The following is a 23358-nucleotide window of genomic DNA, read 5'->3' on the forward strand; positions in this document are numbered from 1 at the left end:
TGTTCATGGCATGAAGATGCTCCCGACAGCCTTCACGGTGAGGGCGGAGACCCCGCCCTATTCGGTGGTTCCTGACGTGCCGGGTGCAACGACCCGCACGGGGCGCCGAGCGTGTGTTGCGTCTGCAACGGGTGTAACTGTGAGGAAGGCTGGGGACTCGCGTCACGTGGTTTTAGGGACCGTCTCCCAATTCCGCTCCAGCACTACCGGGCCTGCACACCGATCTGCCCTTTGCACACCGATCTGCCCTTTGCACCCGTGCCTGGCCCCGGCCCCACTGACCCTCAAGAGCCTGTGAGGACACAGGCTGAAAACGGTGCCCTTCATAGGAAGTCAGCCTTTCAGACCTTAGTCACTGGCAAAAAAGCTAAAAGAACTGCACAGAAACCCTGTTCTTAGCCGCCTGGAATTGTAAAAATGTTTGAAGATTTTAGACAAATTTTATTGGCATCCACGTGTACGTGTGGGTCTCTGTGTGGGTGTGTACCACGCGTGTGCAGGTCAGAAGCGTCAGATGCCCTGAAGGTGGTGTTACAGGTGGTTGTGAGCCGTCTACGTAGGCGCTGGGGACTATGAGCCCTCTGGAAGAGGGGTAAGCGCTGTTAGCCACTGAACATCTCTTTTGTCTAGCTGACGTGGGCACTGGGATTTGGAGAGGAGGTGGCTAATATCTACAAGGTGACACAAGTGTCTCCGGGGCCACACCATTGCCGCTCTGGTATCTCAGAGTGCCTTTCCCCTGCAGGGGAAGGGCTCACCTCATAAGTAACTCCGACTCTCTCCTTTTTAGTCTGCTCATTTCCCTGGAGTTTTGTATGTCAAACCCTGACTCCTCATTAGATTGTTCATTCATTTGACTTCTGGCCCCCAGGAAGATCCAGTTAGCTCAGAGTGTGTCATAGATAAACATGCTGCCGCAGAGCAGGGACTGAGGGTCTGGGCCCCCTCCTCTCTAGAGCGTTCGCCACCGTCTGTAAACACCTAGCCTAGATTCACCTGACAGTTGTGAGTCACGACCTTCCTCTATTTCCCCTCTGTAAAATAGGGCCCGGTGGCAGTGCACGAGCTTAAGAAAGCAAATCCGCGTTGACTGAAACGAATTAGTCCTCGTGTTTAAGGTAATGAGTGCTGGCATGCCTCGCATTTACACACGAACTCAGGCCCACAGAAATACAGCGTTGCTACAAGCCGCACACCTAAGAAGATGCCATCTACCGATTGAATCCCTGACCTGTTTAGCTCCAAAAACTAACGATGTCTGCGAGAGCTTTGCATTAACTGCTCGGAGAAAACACAACTATCTGCAAGATGCAAGCCTAGGAGAGGGGCGTGGGTGTACAAGGCAATTTTCAGACACTCCCTGCAGTGGCGATAGACCGACCTGTCCTTCAGCCTCGGACTTCTGGCGGGTCCTTGCCCAGTGTAAGCAGCGTGCTAGTGGAAACGGAAGTGGTCCTGAGGCTCTCTCTCGCAGTGACTGGGACCGTGCTGGGGAAGTCATGTCGGAGCAGCAGCGGCAGGACTCCGAGCGCGACCTCTACCGGGACACGTGGGTGCGCTACCTGGGTGAGCGTGGGAGTGAGATCCGCAGCGACCCCACCACTCTGGGAAGGTGGTTGTGGGATGTGCGGATCTGTAGTCTAAAAGGAAAGAGTTTAGTTCTTATTCGGCTTCGGCAGGAGACTGGGTTCAGGAGAGGACTCGGGACTTGTCCAAGGTCACACAACACCCTGTTCACGGGACTCTGCTGGGGGCACAAGCGGAACGGGTGGGTTGCCATCTGCCACGACCGCGCACTAGCCGTGGGGTTAGAAAGGATCTAGAGTCCTACCGCCTGCTATTACCTGGCTCTTCCTGAGCCTCAGTTTCCTCTTCTGCAAAAAGGGCTGAACACGAGGCACTCTTGAAGGGAGATTTAAGAGCGGACTGAGGTAGAGCCCTGGAAGGCTTTGATATTTAGTGAAGCCCACGCTCAAATCATTCGCTGGCCACCCGGTTGCCTCATTGGTGCAGATCCCCATAACCACAGCTGGGGACTCTGACCAATGAGCGTCAGTCCACAGCTCAGAAACCAAAGGTAAAGTCACTTGACCGAGGTCACCTGCCCCACTGTAGTTCAGCAGTCTAGTATTAGAAGCGCCCCCTTGTGGAACGGCCCGCGGGCCAGGTAATTAAATGTCTTTTCCCTCCAGGCTATGCTAATGAAGTGGGGGAGGCTTTCCGCTCCATGGTGCCTGCAGCTGTGGTGTGGCTGAGCTATGGCGTGTCTAGCTCCTACGTGCTGGCTGATGCCCTAGACAAAGGCAAGAAGGCAGGAGAGGTGAGAGTTAGTTTACCCTTCCAACCCCATCCTGGTGTGGATCAGTGTGCAGCCTTGCATGTGGGGCAGTACTATCCGCATTAGCATCGTGAAGTCCATAAGCTAACCCTGTTAGTAGGACAGTTCATCCTCTGGCCGAGCAAGCCACGTGGGTTGGAAGTGGCATTCGGCACTTCTGAATGTAGACAAGTCACCCCCACCCCTGAATGTTCAGCCCAGACGCCTCTCTCTCAGCTTCCCTCTGCCTCCTCCCTCCTCCCTGGTCCACAGGTTTCCTGCTTCTGCTCCAACTGGGTTAAATGTCTTTGTCCCTACCAGGCGCCAAGCCCTGAAGCAGGCCGCAGCACCAGAGTGGCCCTGGCCGTGGTAGACACCTTTGTGTGGCAATCTCTGGCCTCCGTAGCCATCCCGGGGTTCACTATCAACCGTCTGTGTGCTGCCTCCCTCTACGCCCTGGGTACTATGACCCGCTGGCCCCTGACTGTCCGCAAATGGACCACCACCACACTCGGGCTGCTGGCCATCCCCGTCATCATCCACCCCATAGACAGGTAGGTGCCCTTCTGGCCTCAGGGTGGAGTTGGGCTTTGAGAGCTGTGAGCCCAAGCTACAGCCGCAGAGGCGAGGGTCCGCACCGGTCCCCCAGGCGTGGCTGGACCCAGGCATCAGAGTGGTGCTGGCAGGGAGCTCCTGACCTCCAGCTTTTCTCCTTGTTGGTCTCATTCACTCTCCTGCCATGTCCCTCAGCGACCCCCCCCAACATGTCCATCGTGATAGCAAAAATCCCAAGGAAGATTTTCATTGGCTTATTCAGGGTACCCATGTCTGAGCCACTGTCCTGATTAGTCAACCCTGGGTCATGTGCTTGCTCTTAGAACTAAGAGGTAGGACTGGGCTGGAGAGTCGGCTCAGCAGTTAAGAGTGCTGGCTGCTCTTCCAGAGGACCTGAGTTCAGTGCTGGGTCACAACCATCTATAATAGGATCCGATGCCCCCTTCTGGCATGCAGGTATATATGCAAATAGGATACTTACATACATAAAAAAATGCAGAAATACATTTAAAAGTCTTAAAAAGAACTAGAGACAAGTATCAATCAAAATAGACCAATGTGTTGTCTGAAGAGGGGTCTGTGTGCATAACCAATCCTGAGCCTCACAGTGAGTGCTTTAGCCACTGTGCCTCAGTTTACCCAACTGTAGAAAGAAAAGGAAGATGGTTGTTATTCTCAGGAGTTAAGTTTGACTTTCCCAAGTAGTCCAAGTGGGAGGAGAATTATAAAGTGGGTTCTACCTGGTTGCTGTTGGCACCCTGTATCTCGGAGTCTTTCCCTGTAGTCTAGTGTTTCCCTCACCCTTGGCTGCCTGCTCACCATGCCTTCTCTCCCTGTAGGTCAGTAGACTTCCTCCTGGATTCCAGCCTGCGCAAACTGTACCCATCAGTGGGGAAGCCCAGCTCCTCCTGATCCTTCCCTGTGCCCAGCCTGGCCGGCCCGCTCATCAGAGAATGTAGATGCTTGGCTGTTTGGGGTCCATGACACTGGCATCGGAGTGGGTTCAAACTGATGGACGCTTAGTGACAAAGGCCTTGAGGAGTGGTGGCTGCAGCGAGTCCCAGAGGTGGGACCCGACCCTGTCTGCATTAATGGCAGTGGTTGTGCTGAGTGGGAGTGAACGCTGGCTGGCCATGTTTTCAGAAAAAATCTTTAAGTATTTTATTTTATGTGCGTAAGTGTTTCACCTGCATGCACGTATGTTTGTGCACCACCCTTGGAGGTTTAAAGAGGCCATTGGAACCCCTGAAACTGGGGTTAGGGATGGCTGTGAGCCACCACGTGGGTGCTGAGAACTGAGCTGAACCTGGTTTCTCTGTAAGAGCAGCCAGCGTTTCTAACCACCAAGGTACCTCTCAGCCTCTGGGCCTGTCCTCTGATGGAAAAGTTATACCTTCCCACACTGAAGCCCAGAGAGGGCAAGGGGTACGCCTAAGGTCATGTGACAAGCCGAGGACCAGGCTGTTCGACTGCTCTAAGTCACTTTGTGAAAATGTGGCTGAGTGACTTAGGGAAAAGCACAGAGGTGCAGCATTTGGGACACTCAGGACAGAGCCTCTGGCCAGCCCATCCCTGCTGCGGGAGGCAGGACAATCACACACCCAAGTGCTACCCAATAAACCCTTAAAAAATGGTATCTTCTTTCCTTCGTGGGGGAAAGCAGGGTTGCAACCACACCAGCAACCCTTCTTCTGGAGCGGGTAAACCGAGGGAGAAGTCAGCTGCTTTCCTGCCTCTATGGGAAGGGGCGTGGGGAGAATAAAGGAGGGATGTCCCCAAGCCTACTCAAGAGGAATAGCAGATCCAAGAAACCAAAGAGGGAGGGAGGGCGGGAGAGAGGGAGGGAGGGAGGGAGAGAGAGGGGGAGGGAGGGAGGGAGGGTCTGAAATGAAGATTAAGGTGGGGAGAAATGGGAGGGTGTTTTGTGTTGAAAGGTGGTGTGGTATCGTCCAGTTGGTCTGTGGTAGGTGTCTGGACTGTATTCTAGACCTTGTAAGAAGTGATTGGAAAATTTGGAGAAGATGTGGAGGAAGAGAAACCCATGTCCTCCACTGGTGAATGCAAACTAGTGTAGCCATTACGGAAGTCAGTGTGGAGGCTCCTCAAACAATGGAAACTAGAATGACTGTGACCCAGCCATACCACTCCTGGGTTTATGCCCAAAGAGCTCTGTACACTCAGAGACACTTGTACATCCCTGTTCATTGCCACTGTACTCACAATAGCGAGGACATGGAACCAGTCCGCCAACAGACGAATGGATAATAAAGATGTAGCACATAATGACCTTTTACTTAGCTATAACAATGAAATGGAACTTTAAGGAAAATGGATGGAGGAGCATGTCTGAGTCTTACCTGTGACTGTTTATGCTGTGAGGCCTATGCTAGGTCACTTGCCTTCTCTGATCCTTAGAATTTAGATCTGGAAATGACAGCCATGCTGTCTACCCTCCTCCTGGCTAGGGGGAAGGCCAGAGCAGTATGTTGCTGGTCAGTGTTTAACCACCGGCTTCTTTAGGATAGAAGTCTCCATTGTTCATTTCCGTGGCGAAAATGCACCCATTATGCCCCCCCCCTCCAGTGAAGCCCTTGAACACAGCTGGGAACAGCATCACACTTCATAGGTGACGGCCAGAGCATTTCCTTTGAAGGGTGCCTCAAACCACAGATGCCATCAGCCCCTCTGTACGGTGTCTTACCCGGCACTTGCATGTCTGCGATCAGGTTTAATTTGTAAATTAGGAACAAGAAGGACTAACTATAGTAACTGTGTCCTGAAAGTCACCCCTGGTGGGGGTACTAGGCAGCATCTACTCATCCCGAGAGATCCCAGTGACAAACCAAAGTTTGTTTCCACCGAGGTTCACCCTGGGGAGCCAACGAGTTCATTAGGCTGACTTACAGAGCATGGGTGACCCTCAAGCTGCCACACAGAAAGGCCAGCACCCAGTATGGATAAAGGCTTCCCATGGCTGTATAGATAAAGCCCCCTCCCTGAGGACTTGTGCACTTAGAACTTCACACACCTGGCTGAGAGGAGTAGCTGGAAAATGTGTATAGGAATCATAGCAGTCACCTCCTGCACTTGCAACCTGAGGAACTCTGACCTTCAGTGACTTCTAGAAGCCTCTAAATACAGCTGTTGATGGGGCAGGTCTGTTCCTCCTTGGCCTCTGAGAACCTGGCTCTCTGGTACTCCAATGGTCTGGAAAAGACCCCAGGGAGCCTGCTCCTGTATCAAGGAATGGCCACTCTTTTTTTATTTGGTGTGACCAGTGATCCCGAGATGATGGAAAGTCAGATTCAAGCCATCGTAATGCCACCTTATATAAGGGACTTATGTGTCCTCCAATTTTAATAACAGTGATGGCATTGTCTTGAAGATGATCCTCTGTGGCTACTAAGGGGTGGCTCTACTGGGTTTCTACCTAGGTGACCTAAAGTCTCAATTTCTTCATCTGTGAAGTGATCTACCTGCGGCTGCAGCAGAGGACTTTAGGAAAGGGTTATTAGGAGGGTTAAACAGAACAATAGACGCCCCAGGCAGGCAGTAAAGACAAGCATCTCCTAACAGAAGAGTGGGCAGCACTTGGTTACTCTCCTTGAGTGTAAGGAGGCCCAAAGAATTACATGTCTTCCAAACTCTTGGGTTTACAAACTTGAGCCAGGCATGATGGCTCAAGGCTTTAATCCCTCACACGGGAGGCAGAGGCAGATGGATCTCTGATTTCTAGGCCAACCTGGTCTACAGAGTGAAAAAAAGGAGAAAATAAATTTGAAACTTATAATTAGCTTGCTTTGGTTTCCAGAGCCCCTCTCCTGCCTTACCAATAGTCATGGGAATCCAAAGGCCCCTGATAATCCAGACTTGGTTACAGTTTGCCTCCCTACAATGAGGTTGCCTCCCTGGCAGAACTAGGCTGTGAGGACCCAGGTCAGGGTCTTGGTGGCACCTGACTTGTAGCTTCAGGCAGAGCCAAGGAGAGGAGATAAGGTCTGCCTCAGACCCTGGCTGCCATCTCAGCACTTTTGAGGTATTTGCTGCCAAAGATTGGCTGGGGAATCACCTCATGACCCAGAAAACATATGGCAAGCGAGCCCTTCCCTTATCCCAGGAGTTGCTTGGCAAGAGTTTGGTGACCACTCTTTCTCTCCAGGATTTTTTTTTTTGAGATGGGTTTATCTGCATAGCCTTTACTGTCCTGGAATGTGCTGTGTAGACCAGGGTGGTTTGCAATTCACAGAGATCCACCTGTCTCTGCCTCCCGAGTGCTGGGATTAAAGGTGTGCACTACCACTGCCCAGCTCTCTCTGCAAGACTCTTAAGTTCTTCTCATGGCAGGATCTTTGTTTGATTCAGGGTAGTCTATTGGACTCCTTAAGGCTCACATGGAATATGCCCAAAGGGGTTATTAGTACAGCAGGAAGAGGGTAAGGTCCACCCCAAAGGAGGCTAGCAGGGCCTATGATGGACCCCAGGGAACTTCAGGAGAGAGTGATGGCGGGAGGCTGCGGTGAGTATGTATGGTCAGTCAGCCCCCAGGCCTTATGGCTTCTGTTCTAGAACATCCTGGCAGTTTGGTTCCCTGGCAAGCCCTGGCTAGTTTTAGGGAATCCTCAAAATCTCCAACAGCGGGCAGCATGCCTTAACATGCCCTTGTTGGCTGGTCAAACTGGGTCATTGATAACATCGTGAAATGTTCCTAGTGGCCAGAGTGCCAGCGCTTCACGTGGTAAGGCTCTTGTAGGATTTTGCCACGTAGTCCAGGATGGTCTGGGACTTATTTTGTAATCCAGACTGGTCTCAGACTTGCTATCTTCATGTCTCAGCCACACTGTATTCTTTGGGTGAACTTATTCCTTCTTTCTTCCACCCTCTCTCCTCAATTCTTTTTGTCCTTCTCACTTCTTTTTAAAAATGCTTTTGCTTGTGAGCTCATAGGTGCAATGTTGATAGAGGCCAGAAGAGGGCGGTGGATCCCCTGGATCTAAAGTAACAGGTGTTTGTGAGCTGGGAAATCAGGAAGTGCTCTCAACCTCTGAGCCATCTCTCTAGCCCCCCTCACACTTCTTTCCCTCGTTCTTTTATTATAGACTAGCCAGGTAGAATACAGGATGATGTGTAGATAGGGATGTTTGGAAAAGCAATATATAAAAAGGAAAAGCTACATGAAAACTACTGATTTGGGCTGGAGAGATGGCTCAGAGGTTAAGAGCACTGGCTGCTCTTCCAGAGAGAGGTCCTGAGTTCAATTCCCAGCAACCACATGGTGGCTCACAACCATCTGTAATGAGATCTTGTGCCCTCTTCTGGCGTGTGGGCATACATGCAGACAGAACACTGTATACATAATAAATAAAGACATCTTTTTTAAAAAGAAAACTACTGTTTTACAAACTCGATAAAAATACATTTATTTTAAATTTCCATTAACAGTATCTTATACAGAACATTTCTCCCAGAAACCATAGATAATTAAACAAAAAGCCAATGTCGGCTGTGGGACACCTTTTGTCATGGTGTTGATGTGGGGTCCACAGACACCCCCCAAACAATAAGACTATTGCCATCACTCTTGGTTACCCAGGCCTTACTAGAATAAGTAAGACTTCAACTACAGCTACTGAAGACACCACACACTTTGATCACAGGACATGGAGAAAACAAGCTGGTAATGACCTGAAACATCTCCCTGATGGCTAGATGTCACAGAGCCAGGAGGTGCTGTGCAGGCTGATGGGGGAGAAAAGCCATGAGGATTCTCACCCAGATGTGAACCCTGTAGGCTGCAATAATGGCCAGCCTGGGAAGATATGGCCACTGGTGCAATGATGGCATAGATCTCATTGGGGTAACCGACTGTTCTAATTGAAATTAAGGTCTAGAGCTCTGCAGGAGGAAACTCATGCCTGGTACTGTAAACCTGGCCAAGAGGTCATAGAACCTACTGCTATTATTTTGCTAATGGAATATAGTCTCACAATACCTTTTAAATACTTAACTTTTACCCATATGCAACTCTCACTTGCATCAGAGAAACTCTTTACACAGCACATGCTGGTTAGTGCAGAGACTCAAAGTGATCAAAGTGCAGAGTAAGTGGAGTACTCAAGCCCTGGGTGGGACATTTGTGTCACTCCCTACAATGCAAGGCACAGGAAGTTTTTAAGAGCCAGAGGCTGGGGAAGAGTGGAATGATGTCTTCTAGGTATGATAGGGCCAATACACTCAAACTCACAGTAGCTATGGTTGCCAGCACACCATCAAATCAGACAGTACTCCAGTATATAAAGGGACGGGGCCCCAGAGGCCCTGCCACTGAGCTGAGGAGCCATTGGTAGTTGGTGGCCTCTGGAAGAGTCTATCTTCTTCGACAATGAGTTGCCCGTGCTACAGTGGCTGGTGCCCTGTATCCATGAGTATTGTGCATATGGGTGGCATTAATTGGACTCAGTGGTTAGGAAAGCAAAAGAAGACATGAAGTTGTGAAGACGTGGGGGATTCTGGGAGCAGTTGGAATGGGAGAAGGAGGGGGTGAATATGATCTGAACACATTGTGAAATTGCCAAGGAACAAGTAAATATTTTTGAAAAGATTTGGGATGTTCAGTTAGACTTCAATGTTAGATATTGAATACATTTAAGTACCATCCAATACAACCCTTTTGTTCTTTCAGGGTTTGACAGCTTTCTCTTCCTCACCTTCCTGCCCTCTTTTGCGGTTCCGGTTGCTGTCCCCTCCCCTGCCTACTCGGGAAGGAGGGGCAGTCTTTGGAAAGATGATCAAGCAAAGTGGGCACATTGGCTCTGATCCAACTCTACCTCCACAGCCTGAAGAAATGGATCCAGTGCTGTTGGAAACTCAGTTCCTATCCTGGCTGGTTTGTGTCAGCATGACATAAGCTAGAGTCATCGGAGAGGAGGGAGCCTCCATTGAGGCTGTAAGGCATTTTCTCAATTAGTGATCAGTTGGGGAAGGCTCAGCTCACTGCGGGTGGTGCTGTCCCTGGGCTGGTGGCCCTGGATTCTATAAGAAAGCAGGTTGAGCAAGCCTGGGAAGCAAGTCAGTAAGCAGCTCCCATCCATGGCCTCTGCATCAGCTCCTGCCTCCAGGATCCTGCCTTGTGTAAGTTCCTGTTCTCATTACTTTTGATGAATAACTGTTACATGAAACTGTGAGCGAAAGAAACCCTTTCCTCCCCAAGCTGCTTTTGGTCATGGTGTTTCATCACAGCAATAGAAGCCCTAAGACAGTTCCCATCTATAAGACGGGCATGAGAGCCTATGCCCTTAAGTGTGTGCATGACGCTGCTCCCCTCCACAGAATAACATTAGCTTGGTGAGAGTCTGGCTTCACACTTAGCTTTTAGCTCATTCCCAAGGTGCAGCTCATGGCACCAGTAGGGATCTTGGGTTCTGGTCCATTCTCATTCTTGGACTAATCATCTCTTGGCATGAGTTGTGTCAGGAACCGGGGACTCAAGCCAGTGTCTATGTACCTTGCGTGGGGCAGGAAGTTGAAAAAGAAACTGGAAGCCGGGTTCCAGTTCCCCAGGGGTGTGGTAAGCATCAGGTGGTCATCCCTACAGACACAGCACGAGCAGAGGGCAGAACACCAGGCACAGGAGTACAAGCCCCTTCCAGGCCTCTCTGAGGCTCCTTGAACAACCTGCTTAAGCTGTACAACTGGGGTGATTACCTCTTCCATCTATAAAAAGGGACTGGAGAGGTGGGGATACCCAGCACACTCTTCTGAAGGATGCAGGACAATCAAACTATTCCTTACCTCCTTGTCAAAGCAAGGTCTTTTTTTTGGGTGGGTGGGGGGGTATCATGGTGCAATTTAGAGCAATGCCTTCTGAATAAATAAGGAACAAAAAACTCAGCTCCTAGATCTGTCGCTTAAAACCATATGGCCTGAGTGGCTAGTTTAGCCTCTCTGAGCCTCTCTGAGAGGTGTATTGGGGTGGTGTGAAGTGACACGAGCTAAACTTGTAAAGTACCTGGAATAGTGACAAGCCTCTCCAAACAACAGCTGTCGTTGCTTTGCCCAACAGCAGCCCGAGTAGGATGTGACTGCTTTTGCAGTTGGGGAAAATTATTTTAATCGCTTAAAATGTGAGCTCAAAAGGAAGAAGGTGTTTATAAGAATAATGGGTGGAACCCATGACCCTGAATAGGTGCCTCCTGCCAGAGGCATGGAGCTTTTGTGTCTGAAACTCCCAAAAGGAAACCACTGTGAGGTTGCATGGCCTGGGTCTTCGCCAAGTGTGTCTCTGTCCGGGGTGCTGAAATCTACTGTCTGCTCTCTTCCTCACACTCCTGGGAGTCACCTGCCTTCTGGCGCTCTGTTTAACTTTCAGGAACACACGAAGCATCTACTATGTGGTGAGTGGAAGTAAAAAGGACTCGGATATTCTTTATCTTAAGTTGTTCACAGAGAGGGAGTCGGGCACAAATGTCTTAGGATAGATAAGGTCAGCCAATCATTTTCCTATTCTTGGACCTCAGTGACATTCATTTCTTATCTTCCTTCTTGCTTCTTTCTCTTTTGCAACCTTTATGTCCTCCAACCTCTTTCATGCTTTTACAATTTGATTACAGCAGACAGATCTTCTCCACTCTCTCTTTCTCTTCTCACTGGTGTCACACAGTCAGTTGGACTAATGATCAATTTTAGGAATGAAAGGGACAGTAGAAAGAAAGCAGAGGTTTGGGGGTGCCTGGAAATTAGGGGATTCGCCTAGACAGGGGTGAGCTCCTCATCGTATTTCTGCATGCCCTCGTCTGGGAGAAGCACTTCAACCGTGAAGCTGACCTTCTTGGCGTGGACGAAGCTATAGGTGTTGTCAAAGCGCAGGACATCTAGGAGACAAATGGAATATTAGTTCCCTCGGGCTGTGCTCACCAAACTGGTACAACTTCCCACTGTGCCTTTTACTACTGTGGGATCTGTCACCCTGAGCAGAGCCTGCAAACTGACACTACCTCCTCCTGGTGTTCACTCAACCCTGGCTTTAGTTGCATCATCAGAGAGTGAGGACAATGGGTGTTAATTACATCCCATTGTCTTCACATCTGCATGCTCACATGCTGAGACATATATTGAGAGAAACAGAGGCCTCCTAGCTCTCCTGGACAAAGTGGGGGCTAGGCAAAGCCTGAAGTAATTGTCTTAATCCTCAGACTATGTGGTACCCAACAAACAATCCTTCCCAGGCTGGGCAGCATTTTGCACTTTCGCAGCTACACTGAGGCTGTTAGGAGCTGAGATAACATGGCATTCAGCTGCGAGGCTGTGCATAAGGGGGCTTACTTCTCCCAGCCTCCTGGGGGAAAGCCCTGCTCTAGTGTCCTTTGCTTGTGTCCTGTGGCCCAACACTCTCAGTCCTCGGGGCTCATGTGCCTCTGACCCTTGTTGCACACTGGGTGTTCATGACTATGACTTGAGAATGAATGAAGGCTCTAACCTGGGCTATTCCTCTTGGTATGTGTCTGGGGAAAGGGGTCACTGCCTGTGTTCATCCTTTAAACCGTGCGGAAGGTGGCTCCTGTCTTCGGAGCCCATGCACAGCTGGGATGGACTTACAGACACCAGCCTCTGCGCAGGTGAGGCTCCCGTCCTCAGGCACCATGTGGGCGTTGTAGCGCTGACTGGGTAGCACCTCGGTCATCTCCCCGGCCTTCTGCCGCTCCCCCATCTTGGTCTTGAGGAACACTCCAAAGCCAATGTCCCCACCGTCAGAGGAGAACTGCCACCTGTGAGAGATTAGGCTGCTGCTCAGTGTGATGGGTCCCTGAGAGGTCAGAGCCCAGCCGGGGCGGAGTGATGGTCTGCCCCCCTTACCTGAGAACACAGCCTGGAAACAGGATCTCATATTCCACCTGGTGTGAGGAGCCACGGCTAATCTGCACCGAGTGCTCATATTGAGTTTTCACCTGGTCCCGCACGTACATGGACTTGGGGATCTCACCACCATAGTTGATCTATAACAGATTCTGAGGTCACTTTTATCATCACCAGGACATTTCTTCTCCCCTTCCCCAAACCCTTTCCTGGCTCTCCGGGCTGGGACAGCACTTCCCTTGGAAGCTTCTTTTTCCAGCTTATATCCAAATCGAAATTTCATTTCACCTTTGTCTGCATATCTTCTCAGGAGCTCCTAATAAACTGGACACCTGCCCCCCTGCCCCCCGGGCTCAATACCTGGTCTCTATTCTCAGGGGTCTATCTGAAGATGTTTGTGGAATGGATAGGCGGTGGGAAAGGAACCCATCTCTATTCCTCCAACCTCTTCCTGTCCTCAGGCTCTGTGTACCTTGGTCAAGCATTTGGGGTTTCCATCTGGGTCAGTCAGAGTCCCCCCAAAATGAGCAGGCAGTTCCTCAGGACTGATGAGTTTCAGCAAACCTTCTTTCCAGCTGTCTGGGAGTGGGGAGGTTGAATGGAGGTTACCAGGTGTGGAAGGGACCAAACAGCCCCCCGCACTTCCCAGGGTACCCTGAAGTTGGGTCTCCAAGCTCTGTGGGTGTTAGGCTGCCAGGAATAACTTTCAAGTCTCCTAGACCTCAGGCTATAGGAAATGGTTTTCCTAGCATCCAGTTGCTATGGAAACATGTTGGCCCTTGGCTGATGGGCTTGGGCATTCTTGAAGGTCTCCCAGTCATGGGTAGGAAAGCTGATAGTTGTTTCACTGTCTCAAGGCGACTTTAAAGCCCTATGAGCTCAGGACCTTGTTGAGATTACTCGGTAAGTCAGATCTTGTGGTGGTAGCAAGTCTGTCTAGAGAGACCCGTCCCTTTCATCACTACAACCATCAGATATAAGGCCCATTACTGTCATTCATATGTGATCCTCCAGGGGTTCTGGGTCTTGCTGTGGTCCTAGCCCTGTGGCTAACCTAAATTGACCCTTATGGCTGTGGAATATTCCTTCTCTCTGGTGGGAAATGGGAAATATCACAATGCCTGGAATGCTAGGACCAAATGTACTGAGCCTTGTGGGACACCGAGGGGAATAGACGGCATAGACTTGGGTTCACATTGAACCAGGATTTGACACCTCCTTACAACCTGGCTATCTTGTCATCCATCATAATGAAGCTGGGCAGAGGCAGGAGCTGGGGTATTGGGAAGAGAAGTGAGGAACATAAGACTCCTACTCCCATGTCTAGATCCTCGGTTCACATAGTCAGATGTCTGAACATTCTGCTAGGGAGGTGGGTTTTTCCTCCAAGCTCAGGCTCACTGGTTTGTGCTAGAGAATCTGTTTTATTCATTTTATCCGATTTACCTATCTGTCTGTCTGTCTGTTTATTATCTACTTATTTTACTGTACCATGGATGAACCTCAGGGCCTCCCATGTGTTGGGTAAATGCTTGGTGACTGAGCTACACCCACAGCCCACTTCTGCCACTTTAAAAAACAACTCTTGTCGGGGCAATGGCATACAATGGTAGTCTCATCACTCATGAGACTGAGGCAAGAGGATGGTGAATTTGAGGCCACTCTGTCTCAGAAAACAAAACAAAACGTAAAAAGTAAGTTGTGTTTCTTACTTACATACATGCAAAATTGAGAAAACAGGAAAATGCAAACAATACCTTTCAGAAGCATGATCTTCTGTTTGTATTTCCTTCTAAAATCTTTTTGTTTTGCATATATTTGTTTTACTATTTTTAAATACTCTTATTTATTTTGTGTGTGGAGAGGTCACATATCACAGCATACATGTGGAGGTCAGAGGATGACCTGTGGGAGTCAGTTTTCTCCTTCTACTGTGTGGGTTCCGGGTGACACTCAAGTCATCAACCAGGTGGCAGCTGAGTCATCATTCTGGTCCAGTACACTTAGTTTTAGAAAAACAAATTATGTTGTCCATATGGCTTGTGTGTAGGTGTACATGTGTGTGCACATGAACATGTAGTATGTGCTCCTTCGTGGAGGTCAAAGGATAACCTATGGCAGCATTCTTCAGGGCCTATCTACTTTTTTCATTGTTGCTGTTGGCTCTTTTTTTTCTTTCTTTTTCTTCCTTCCTTCCTTCCTTCCTTCCTTCCTTCCTTTCTTTCTTTTTTTTTTTTTAGATAAGGCTCTCATTGGCCTGGGATCACCAGTCAGGCTAGGCTTCTGGCCAGTGAACCCTAGGTCTCCACATCCTCAGTTCCGGGATTACAAACCTAGCACACTTACGTTTTTCTTTTCACCGTGAATTCTGAGGCTAGAACTTAGTTTGTCACACTTACTAGGGGGGACATCACTGACTGAGTCGTCCCCGCTCACCGTATGGCTTTCTGATCTGCTTCCATTTTTTCCCACTTGGCACTATTTCTTTTACCATTATTAAGCTGTAAATTTCTGGGTAGGATGGGGGACTCTTGTAATCAGTTAGAGGGAGGGGGATCGGGAGTTCAAGGTTCTCTTTGGCTGCTTAGTGAGTTTGAAGCCAGCCTGAACTACATAATACCCCACCTCAAAGAACAAAACAACAAAAAGCAATATCCACCCGCAGCATGGCTTCTGTGGCTGCCCAGAATTCACTGAGCAGATGCATCCTTCTGCATTTATCCAGACCCTTCGTGTCCGACTCCCTTCTTTGCTTTTCCTCCTCAGCCTGAGTAGCCATTAGAAACACTGGGGATTCGAGTGCAGAAAGGAAGCCAGGGCACTTAGAGCCCAGGTTGAGAAGCAACGGAGCAGAGACTTACAGGGGTGGGGAGCATGGAAGCCCTGCTCCTCACTCACCGAGGGCTAAGGCCGGGCATAGGCTTAGGAGATGACCTGTCTCTACATGGTGGGCCCCAGCTGGGGAAGAAGGAGCCCGTGACTGCAGGTTCATGCTGAGTGCTGCAAGGGGCCAAGGAGCAGCATCACTCTACAGCTTATATGTGAGGCACAAGGACAGGGCCCTGGGAACAACTCACTTCCCAGCACCACAATTTTCCTCCGTGTGTCCTCACTCAGGAATGGCTTCATGAGGTTGTATCCCACAGGGAACAGCTTGGTGGCTGGGAAGACACAAGAAGAATAATGGAGAAATCAAGTCACCGGGCCACATTTCCACAATGGACACAGCCCACTACAGAATCATGATGGACTTGGCCAGCCCAGACCCTGACCCATTAACCCAAGGAATAGCCAACTAACTATCATCCATCCATCAGCTGCCTACCCACCCTGCAAATTAGCCAGTCACCAGCCTCATCAGCCAGCCAATAAGGTAACCAGCCTTCCAAACTGACCAGTCTGCTAACAAATAATCACCAACTCACTGAAGTCAAACTCACCAAGTCAACCAAACAGAAAACCAGTTGGCCTGTTAACCAACCAGCTAGACAGACAGTCAGCTGCTCTCCTCAGCTACCAACCTTTCATACAAAGAGCCAGCTGACCATGCAAATTCAGCTGAAGAACAAACCAGCCAGCTAACCAACATGCCGGGTAGCCACCTGTAGTGGCATCTTGTTCCGCCAGTGGACTTGGGGTTGTGGCCACATCTTAGGGCATGGCTTCAGGTGTGCAAACCTGATATCTTATAAGGAAGAGGAGGGACTGGCTCTCTCTCCCTTGGGTGGTGGTTGGAGTATCCTGAAGGGCAGAGGTTGCATCTCCAGGAGCAGGAAGACCACGGTGGTTATTTACCATCATTGTGTAAATATTTAGACAAATATTTAGACAAAAAGTAGACTTGGGGTGGTGGCCACACCTGAAGCCACTCCCTAAGGTGTGACCACTACAACCACCCAAACACCCAGTCGCCAAAATGCTAGTCAGATATTCAATCAACCAAGCTCAAAGCCAGTCAATCAGTCAGCCAGCCCAGTTAACTCTCTAACTCATCACTAGTTACTTGGCTAGTCAGACAACCAACTAACCAATCAACTGGACAACTAGCCAAGCAATGAGTTAACCAACTACCAAACAAGCCGTCCTGTCCTTCTATCTATCCTCCTACCCGAGGAACAGCCACCCAAATGACTAGTGAGCACCCAGAATGGTGCCAGGCCTGGAACGTGCACCGCAGGCATGGGTTGAGAGTCTTCATGGAGCAGATAACTTGCTCAGAAAAACACAGTGAGTTGGGTGGTGGCGGTGCATGACTTCAGTCCTAGAACTCAGGAGGCACAGTCATGTGGATCTCTGTGAGTTTGAGGCCAGCCTGGTCTACAGAGTGAGTTTCAGGACAACCAGAGCTACACAGTCAGACCCTGTCTCAACAAACAAATACAGAATGACCCCCTCCAAAAGAAAAAGAGAAAGAAAGAAAACCCGAATGAATAGGAATATAGACATGGTGGTGCGGGCCTGCAATCTCATACTCTCCAAAAGCTGAGGCAGGAGGAACACAAGTACAAGGCCTTTGTGGGCTACGGAGTGAGTTCAAGGCCCGCCTGGGCAGCTTAGGGCCAAAGGCAGGCCAAGGAAGGAGAGATACTGATGGGTGGGAGAGGGGAAGGGGCATTTCCAGAGGAGCTGGTGAAGTCAATTGCTACCATTTCCTGAGCCCTTCCTCTGGGACAGAGCCAAGTGGTTGGCATGCAGTCAGCAAACAAACCTCTCCCAACAGCCCTGGGAGAAGGCTATGAGCCCATGAGCGTGGATGATAAGGGTATGGAGGCCCAGGCAGGGGAAATTACTTCACACTTACCTTTCACAATGAGCATGAACTTCAGGGTCTCTGGGTAATTCTCTTCAAGGAGGCCAAAGAACTGTGGAGCCAAGAAAGCCCCCTCAGAGCCTGTACTTTCTCCCCTTCCCCTCTTTTGTATCTCCTGCCTGGAGGTTTTAAGAGAGAAGTTTTCCTTTTTGGTATCACCTCCATTGATCTCTGAAGGGAGCCTTCTCACCTCAGACTGTTAGAACCAATGCTCATAGTAACCACATAAGCAGATGATAAATTGTGTGACTACACGCATGCCAGATGTTCAGTATGTGCCCAGCACTGTGCACATGCTTCAGAGACTCACTGAGCCTCCCCGTCCCACTGTCCTGGTTCTAGAGCTGAGGAACATGAAACATGGTGGGGGTGTAGGGCAAATGGGGGTGAGGGTGGGAGTGGGGTCACAGGAGGACTGGGCTGGGGGTGGGGGTAGGCTGGGCGTGCGGGTGGATGACTTGTCCAGGGCTCAGAGTAAGGGAGCGACAGGCTGGGGCTGTTCATGGAAACAGGCCCTGTGCTCTCTCAAGGTCTGCTCTGTGGACTTTCTAGCAGTCCTATTAAGGTTTCCTTTGGGGGTGGGGGCCAGGAAGGAAACCACCTTGTATTAATTTGTGTTCTAAGTGAACTGCAAGTTCAAAGCAGACCAAGTTTGTCACCCAAGCGTGCGTGCGTGCGTGCGTGCGTGCGTGCGTGTGTGTGTGTGTGTGTGTGTGTGTGTGTGTGTGTGTGTGTCTACCCCAGGCCTCCTTACCTCCTGGTACACTTCCACCAGAGGTTTCCAGAAGTGCTTCAGTCCCAGACCCTCGCAGTCAAATATCATCACAATGGTTTCTATCTTCCTCCCCAGCTGTGAGGATAAGGAAGGGGCAGCACCAGGGTCAAAGTATAGGCTTGAGAGTTGGTGGCCCAAGTACATGACCTCCCAGGATGCTTCCAAACCTCAACTCTGTCCTCAGAGTAGCAAGTGGCCAAGAATAAACACATCTCCCCACTCGTCCATCTATTGTCACCCACCCACTCATCCAATCACTCACCCACCCATTCATCCATCCATCCATCCACCCCCACCCCCACTCCCCAACCCTCATCAGTCCGCCCACCCATCCTCCATGCATTCATGCATCCATCCAACCCTCATCAGTCCACCCATCCATCCACCCACCCATCCATTCGCTGACAATAGCTGGATTCAATGCTTTTTAAAAATCTCATGATGGTGTGAAGCAACACAAATTCAGTCAAACCCTTAGTCTGAATGTTGAATTTTGATTTATTTCTGTGCTAGCAATATTCAGGATAATGCTGTCCTCCAGTGTCCAACTGTAGGTTAATGAAAGTACTCTGCACATGTTTGGGACAGCAGACTAAGCTATGATACTGACTGGTTAGGCATTTTAGACGTATCTCCAGCCAACGGTATTTTAAACTTAGAGTGGGTTTATTAAGAAGGAACCCCTCATAAGCTGGGGAGCATCCTCACTGTCATCATCTCTGCTCTTTACTCTTTGCAGTCTGTCCTGCCAAGGGTGAGGAGACAGGCTCAGAGAGGCCAGAAACTTTCAGTTCACACAACTGATGAGCAGTGAAGCTATTTGAACTGGGGTGTTCTTGGGACTGTGGTCCTCTGGCAGCCTCTCCTGCTTCCAGTCACCCTCTCCATCCAGTTAGAGCCTCACCCTCTCTGTCTGCAGGTCACACTCATGCAGAATGCGCTCACAGTCCCTCATCTTGGTCTTCAACAGGTCCTGCTTGGTAACTGAGAAAAGCAACCCTTTGGGGTCCAGTGGCCCGATGATGTCATACCATACAGGGCAGCCATCACGGTCATAGCCACACAGGCCTCCAGGCATGTATTTCTGGATCACCTGGGCATGGAAAGATACATGACATTCGGCATCAAATACCTCTCTGGGGGTCCATATCTGACCAATCTATCAGTCTCAAGTCTATACTCTGCCGTGGGCCAAAACATTGACCTACCCTGTCCCAAGTGAGAAAATTGAGGGTCTTGCAAGGGAGGGCCTTGTTCACAGCTGTAAATGCAAAAGCCTAGTACCAGCCCAGCCTGGCTTCAGGCTTCTGGGCTCATTGGCCCTGCCTGCAACGTCTTCCATGTCTTGTTTAGAGGTAGAGAGTGTCAGTTCTGAAGGTCAGCAGATCTGCTCTGTGTCCTTGAGCAAATGATGCCACCTCTCTGAGCTCCATCCCACCTCCTCTTGCACAAGATGCTTTAGACTCTTCCCTTCTAAAAAATGCTGGCAGACACGGCATACTGTCCACAGCTGTGACCATCATGTTACTGTGACCCCAGTGCGGTACCACCCTTGACGGGCTGCTGTTTTCCCACATGGAGAGTATGCTTTGAAGCTCTGCGGTGGGGGCACAAAGGGACTGACTGGCTGCAGTGGCTCAGATACAAGTTTGGGAGGCCAGACAGGAACAAGCTCAAATCCCAGCCTCACCATGGGACTGTGGGACTTTGGGCAAGTTGCTGGCTTTTCTCTGGACAAAAGTGATGATTACACCTGCCTCATAATGTTCAGGTGATTAAATGAACTCATAACTGGGACTTTTACCCCCACCTGCCCCTGCCTCCCAAGTGCTGGGACTAAAGTTGTGTACCACCAGGTCCTGCCAAGGCTGGGACTCTTGATGCAGGATTATTCATTACTCTTACAGAAAAGTCCCTGTGGGGATAATGGCTCCCAAGGGCACGTCTGCTTGCTGTTCTGCCCTCATGGTCTCCAGCGACCAGAGGCTGCTTGGGTGATATGCCCACACAGACTATGGTATTTGTGGGTGGGGGCTCACCTCTGGGGGCTGCCAGTCAAGGATGTGATCAATGTCCATGGTCTTCCGGAACTCCATGTACTGAAAATGAAAGGGGCGGTTAGGCCCTGTGGGGCTCCCAGCTCCCTATAAAGGGCATGGGAGTAGAAGAAGGCATTGATTGTCCCCCTCATCCCCGAATGAACACCGTCTCCAAGTCCTCAGGGTGGCACTTTACCTTGCGGAGCATGGCCTCAGATTTCTGCAGGTCAAAGTTCCGAGCTGAGGAAAAATGGGGGGGGGGTGAAGATGGGACAAGGCTGTCTTGCCTTGTCCCTAACTAGTGAGAGCAATGGGGGGGTGGGCATTGGGGAGTTTGAGTAGGACCCTGCCCCTTCCTCCCCTGAGCATGTGAAGCAAGATGGAATGGTCAGATCCTGAGAGCCACAGATTGTTAAGGAGCTGTGGGGGACCCAGGTCCTCTTGCTGTCCCCTCATCTCCAACATTCCCACCTCTTCCCTCACCTCGGAGCCAGCGAAGAAGGAAATAGTCATCAGGGTTTGGCAGGGCGGGCAGCACGTCCTGGACGTTTTCCCGGAACTGGAAAGAAAGATGCATGTTGGCATATTTCTCACACCCAGCCTTGGCCTCTCAACTCCAAGATTCATTAATCCCCGCTCCTTCCCTCCCTCCCTCAGTCTAACAGTGGCGTGGGGGGTGGATGGAAGAATGGCACGTGTGTGAACAAAGGCAGAAGGCAGGGCGGGTGGACGCGTGGATCCGGAATAGGCAAACAAGCCGAAAGAAGGAGAGATGGGCAGAGGAAGGAGAGATGGGCGGATGAAGGAAGGAGAGATGGCGGATGAAGGAAGGAGAGATGGCGGATGAAGGAAGGAGAGATGGCGGATGAAGGGAAGGAGAGATGGGCGGATGAAGGGAAGGAGAGATAGGCAGATGAAGGAAGGAGAGATAGGCAGAGGAAGGAAGGAGAGATGGGCAGAGGAAGGAAGGAGAGATGGCGGATGAAGGAAGGAGAGATGGCGGATGAAGGAAGGAGAGATGGCGGATGAAGGAAGGAGAGATGGCGGATGAAGGAAGGAGAGATGGGCAGAGGAAGGAAGGAGAGATGGCGGATGAAGGAAGGAGAGATGGTGGATGAAGGAAGGAGAGATGGGCAGATGAATGCAAGGGGCAGTAGATGTGTGGGCGGTGAATGGAGAGGGAGGATTGTGGGTGTTTTCCGAGTTCCCTTTGTGCATTTACTCATCTTCCCATCTTTTACAAAAACGTGGATCTGAAGGAAAGAAAGGAAGGCAGAGAGAGAGAGAGAGACAGAGAGAGAGACAGAGAGAGAGAGAGAGAGGCTCATGATCAAAGGTCCTCCTCCCCTCCAGCCGTGGACACACGACCCTCTTCCTGTCTCTCTGATCTGGATCCTACAGACTGGCTTCCCTTTCAGTCCCAGGCAAGAAGAATATATCAGAGGACCACAGCTCCTACCCAGGGGGCAGGGAGGGAGGAGGTGGTGAGGGCAACTGCCAGGTAGAGCTCTCTGGGTCTGACTCCTGGGCAAGTTCAAGTCTACTTTTCTGCACATGTCACCCACATGTAACACCTGTTGGGGTGAGCACTGACATCACTGAGCTGTGCAGGATGTGACCCCTTTGGAGGTGACAGCAAAGGCATGCATGCAGAATCAGTGGATGGAGGCAGCGTCCAGATGCTCCCTCCCAGCCCACCCCTCAGCCCGCCCCCCTGAGGTCCTACAAGAGGGGCTTCTCTTACCTTGGCCAGGGCCTCTGCCTGTTTGGGACTCAGATCTCCCACTCGGCCACTCATGGTGCTGGCTGAGACTGAAGTGACCACTGCAGGCAGAGGCCCAGCCTCCTCTGTCTGCCCAGACCCAGCTGCAGCCTTTTGCCCCCACTTCTGGGTGTGGCTCAGGCGCCTCCCCCAGGCCAATTCTTTAGATTGGACATTACATAACTGGGATTAAGTGCGGTCCCGTGCTTGGCTCTGGGACAGGTCTGGAGGAAACAGCAGGCTCAGAGGGTATGCCAGAGGCCCCTGCTTGACGAGACAGCTGTGAAGGAGGGAGCCTGACCTTCCTTCCCTCAGAGACCCTCTCCGTGCTCTCTGGCCTCCAATGACCACTGTCCTAGAGAAGGGGGGGTCCCATGGAGGGTGAGCTTCACTTCTCAGAGGTACAGGCTTTCCCTCAGCCTCAGTCTCCTCATGCTCCTGATGAAGGAGCCCCAAAGCCTCCACTGGCTCCTGCAGGATGGGAGTCTGAGGCCCTGCAGCCTACTGAGCAGCCCACACTACGCTCAGAGCTGGGAGAAGCTCACACCCTTCAGATGCAGACAGGCTGTGGAGCAGAGTTCTGGGTAGTGCTTGCCTAGTACTGTAGTCCTGGGTTCAGTTCCTGCTCACACCCTTCAGATGCAGACAGGCTGTGGAGCGGGATGGAGTTAGTGCTTGCCTAGTACTGTAGTCCTGGGTTCAGTTCCTGCTACCGTAAAAGGAGGGAGGCAGACAAGCTGACTGCAACTGAGGACGGAAGGCAAAGGTCCCTGGTGAAGGCTGGTCTTTTCCGCGGGCCAATGCTACCTTTCCTGATATCTTCCAAATTCCACCGCAAGGAGCTGGTCCTATAGACTTGAACATAGGGAAAGGCCAGGCACTTTCCCCCATGTCTACCCAGAACCCCAGGTGTGGGGCCTCCGGTTATGCACAGCTCCCATTAGTATTGGAGGTTCAGGGGGAGCAGGCGCACGGCCTTGGAGGCAAGGATGTCTTTTGGGGGTTTTCCTATCTGGCCAGCAATAGGCATCCGCCTGGGGGTGAGGAAGCTGGTGGGTTATCCACAGAGGTGCTTAGAAAAGCCCAGCTGGTTCCTGTGTCGTTTGCTCTCTGTCACGTTCTACCACCAGATGAGCCTGAGGCCTGTCTCTGCTCCGGATTTTCTTTTAAACCTCCCAACCCAGTGTTTCCCGCGGCCACTCATTTCTTTTTCTTTTTTCGAGATGGAGGACTGCCCTTACCTGGATGAGA

The 23358-nt window shown here is 50.7% G+C and overlaps 2 protein-coding genes across 4 annotated transcripts; one reads left to right on the forward strand and one right to left on the reverse strand.

Annotated features, from left to right (window-relative positions):
• Nucleotides 1-207: 207 nt before the first annotated feature.
• Mtfp1 (mitochondrial fission process 1) lies at nucleotides 208-4506 on the forward strand. 3 transcript variants are annotated; one of them, XM_040746823.1, is made up of 5 exons: nucleotides 208-592; nucleotides 1046-1566; nucleotides 2193-2320; nucleotides 2639-2871; nucleotides 3712-4506. In XM_040746823.1, exons 2-5 carry the CDS (start codon nucleotides 1122-1124, stop codon nucleotides 3782-3784), a joined length of 879 nt encoding a protein of 292 aa, XP_040602757.1. In that variant the 5' UTR covers nucleotides 208-592; nucleotides 1046-1121; the 3' UTR covers nucleotides 3785-4506. The 3 variants fall into 3 exon arrangements, with proteins under 3 accessions (XP_040602757.1, XP_040602758.1, XP_005068976.2); XM_040746824.1 differs by having other exon boundaries at nucleotides 208-457; XM_005068919.4 differs by having other exon boundaries at nucleotides 208-1566.
• Nucleotides 4507-11263: 6757 nt separating this feature from the next.
• LOC106021050 (SEC14-like protein 3) lies at nucleotides 11264-22243 on the reverse strand. Its single transcript, XM_040746825.1, has 12 exons — nucleotides 22090-22243; nucleotides 20829-20904; nucleotides 20542-20585; nucleotides 20346-20405; nucleotides 19211-19399; nucleotides 18286-18381; nucleotides 17523-17583; nucleotides 15799-15882; nucleotides 13194-13300; nucleotides 12722-12861; nucleotides 12464-12633; nucleotides 11264-11739 (listed from the first exon to the last, which is right to left on the reverse strand). Exons 1-12 carry the CDS (start codon nucleotides 22141-22143, stop codon nucleotides 11618-11620), a joined length of 1203 nt encoding a protein of 400 aa, XP_040602759.1. The 5' UTR covers nucleotides 22144-22243; the 3' UTR covers nucleotides 11264-11617.
• Between the last annotated feature and the right edge of the window lie 1115 nt (nucleotides 22244-23358).

The sequence above is a fragment of the Mesocricetus auratus genome, unplaced genomic scaffold (genome assembly GCF_017639785.1).
Source record: "Mesocricetus auratus isolate SY011 unplaced genomic scaffold, BCM_Maur_2.0 Super-Scaffold_100006, whole genome shotgun sequence".
Classification (NCBI taxonomy): domain Eukaryota; kingdom Metazoa; phylum Chordata; class Mammalia; order Rodentia; family Cricetidae; genus Mesocricetus; species Mesocricetus auratus.

Excerpts from the sequence above, each read along its gene's own strand:
- Mtfp1 (XM_005068919.4), top strand. The coding sequence starts at position 1,122 with ATGAGTGCTGGCATGCCTCGCATTTACACACGAACTCAGGCCCACAGA. Across the intron at positions 2,321-2,638 it reads AAGGCAAGAAGGCAGGAGAG|GCGCCAAGCCCTGAAGCAGG; the intron begins GTGAGAGTTAGT and ends TGTCCCTACCAG. Across the intron at positions 2,872-3,711 it reads ATCATCCACCCCATAGACAG|GTCAGTAGACTTCCTCCTGG; the intron begins GTAGGTGCCCTT and ends CTCTCCCTGTAG.
- LOC106021050 (XM_040746825.1), bottom strand. The coding sequence starts at position 22,143 with ATGAGTGGCCGAGTGGGAGATCTGAGTCCCAAACAGGCAGAGGCCCTG. Across the intron at positions 20,406-20,541 it reads CTGAGGCCATGCTCCGCAAG|TACATGGAGTTCCGGAAGAC; the intron begins GTAAAGTGCCAC and ends TTTCATTTTCAG. Across the intron at positions 11,740-12,463 it reads CTGCGCAGAGGCTGGTGTCT|ATGTCCTGCGCTTTGACAAC; the intron begins GTAAGTCCATCC and ends TTTGTCTCCTAG.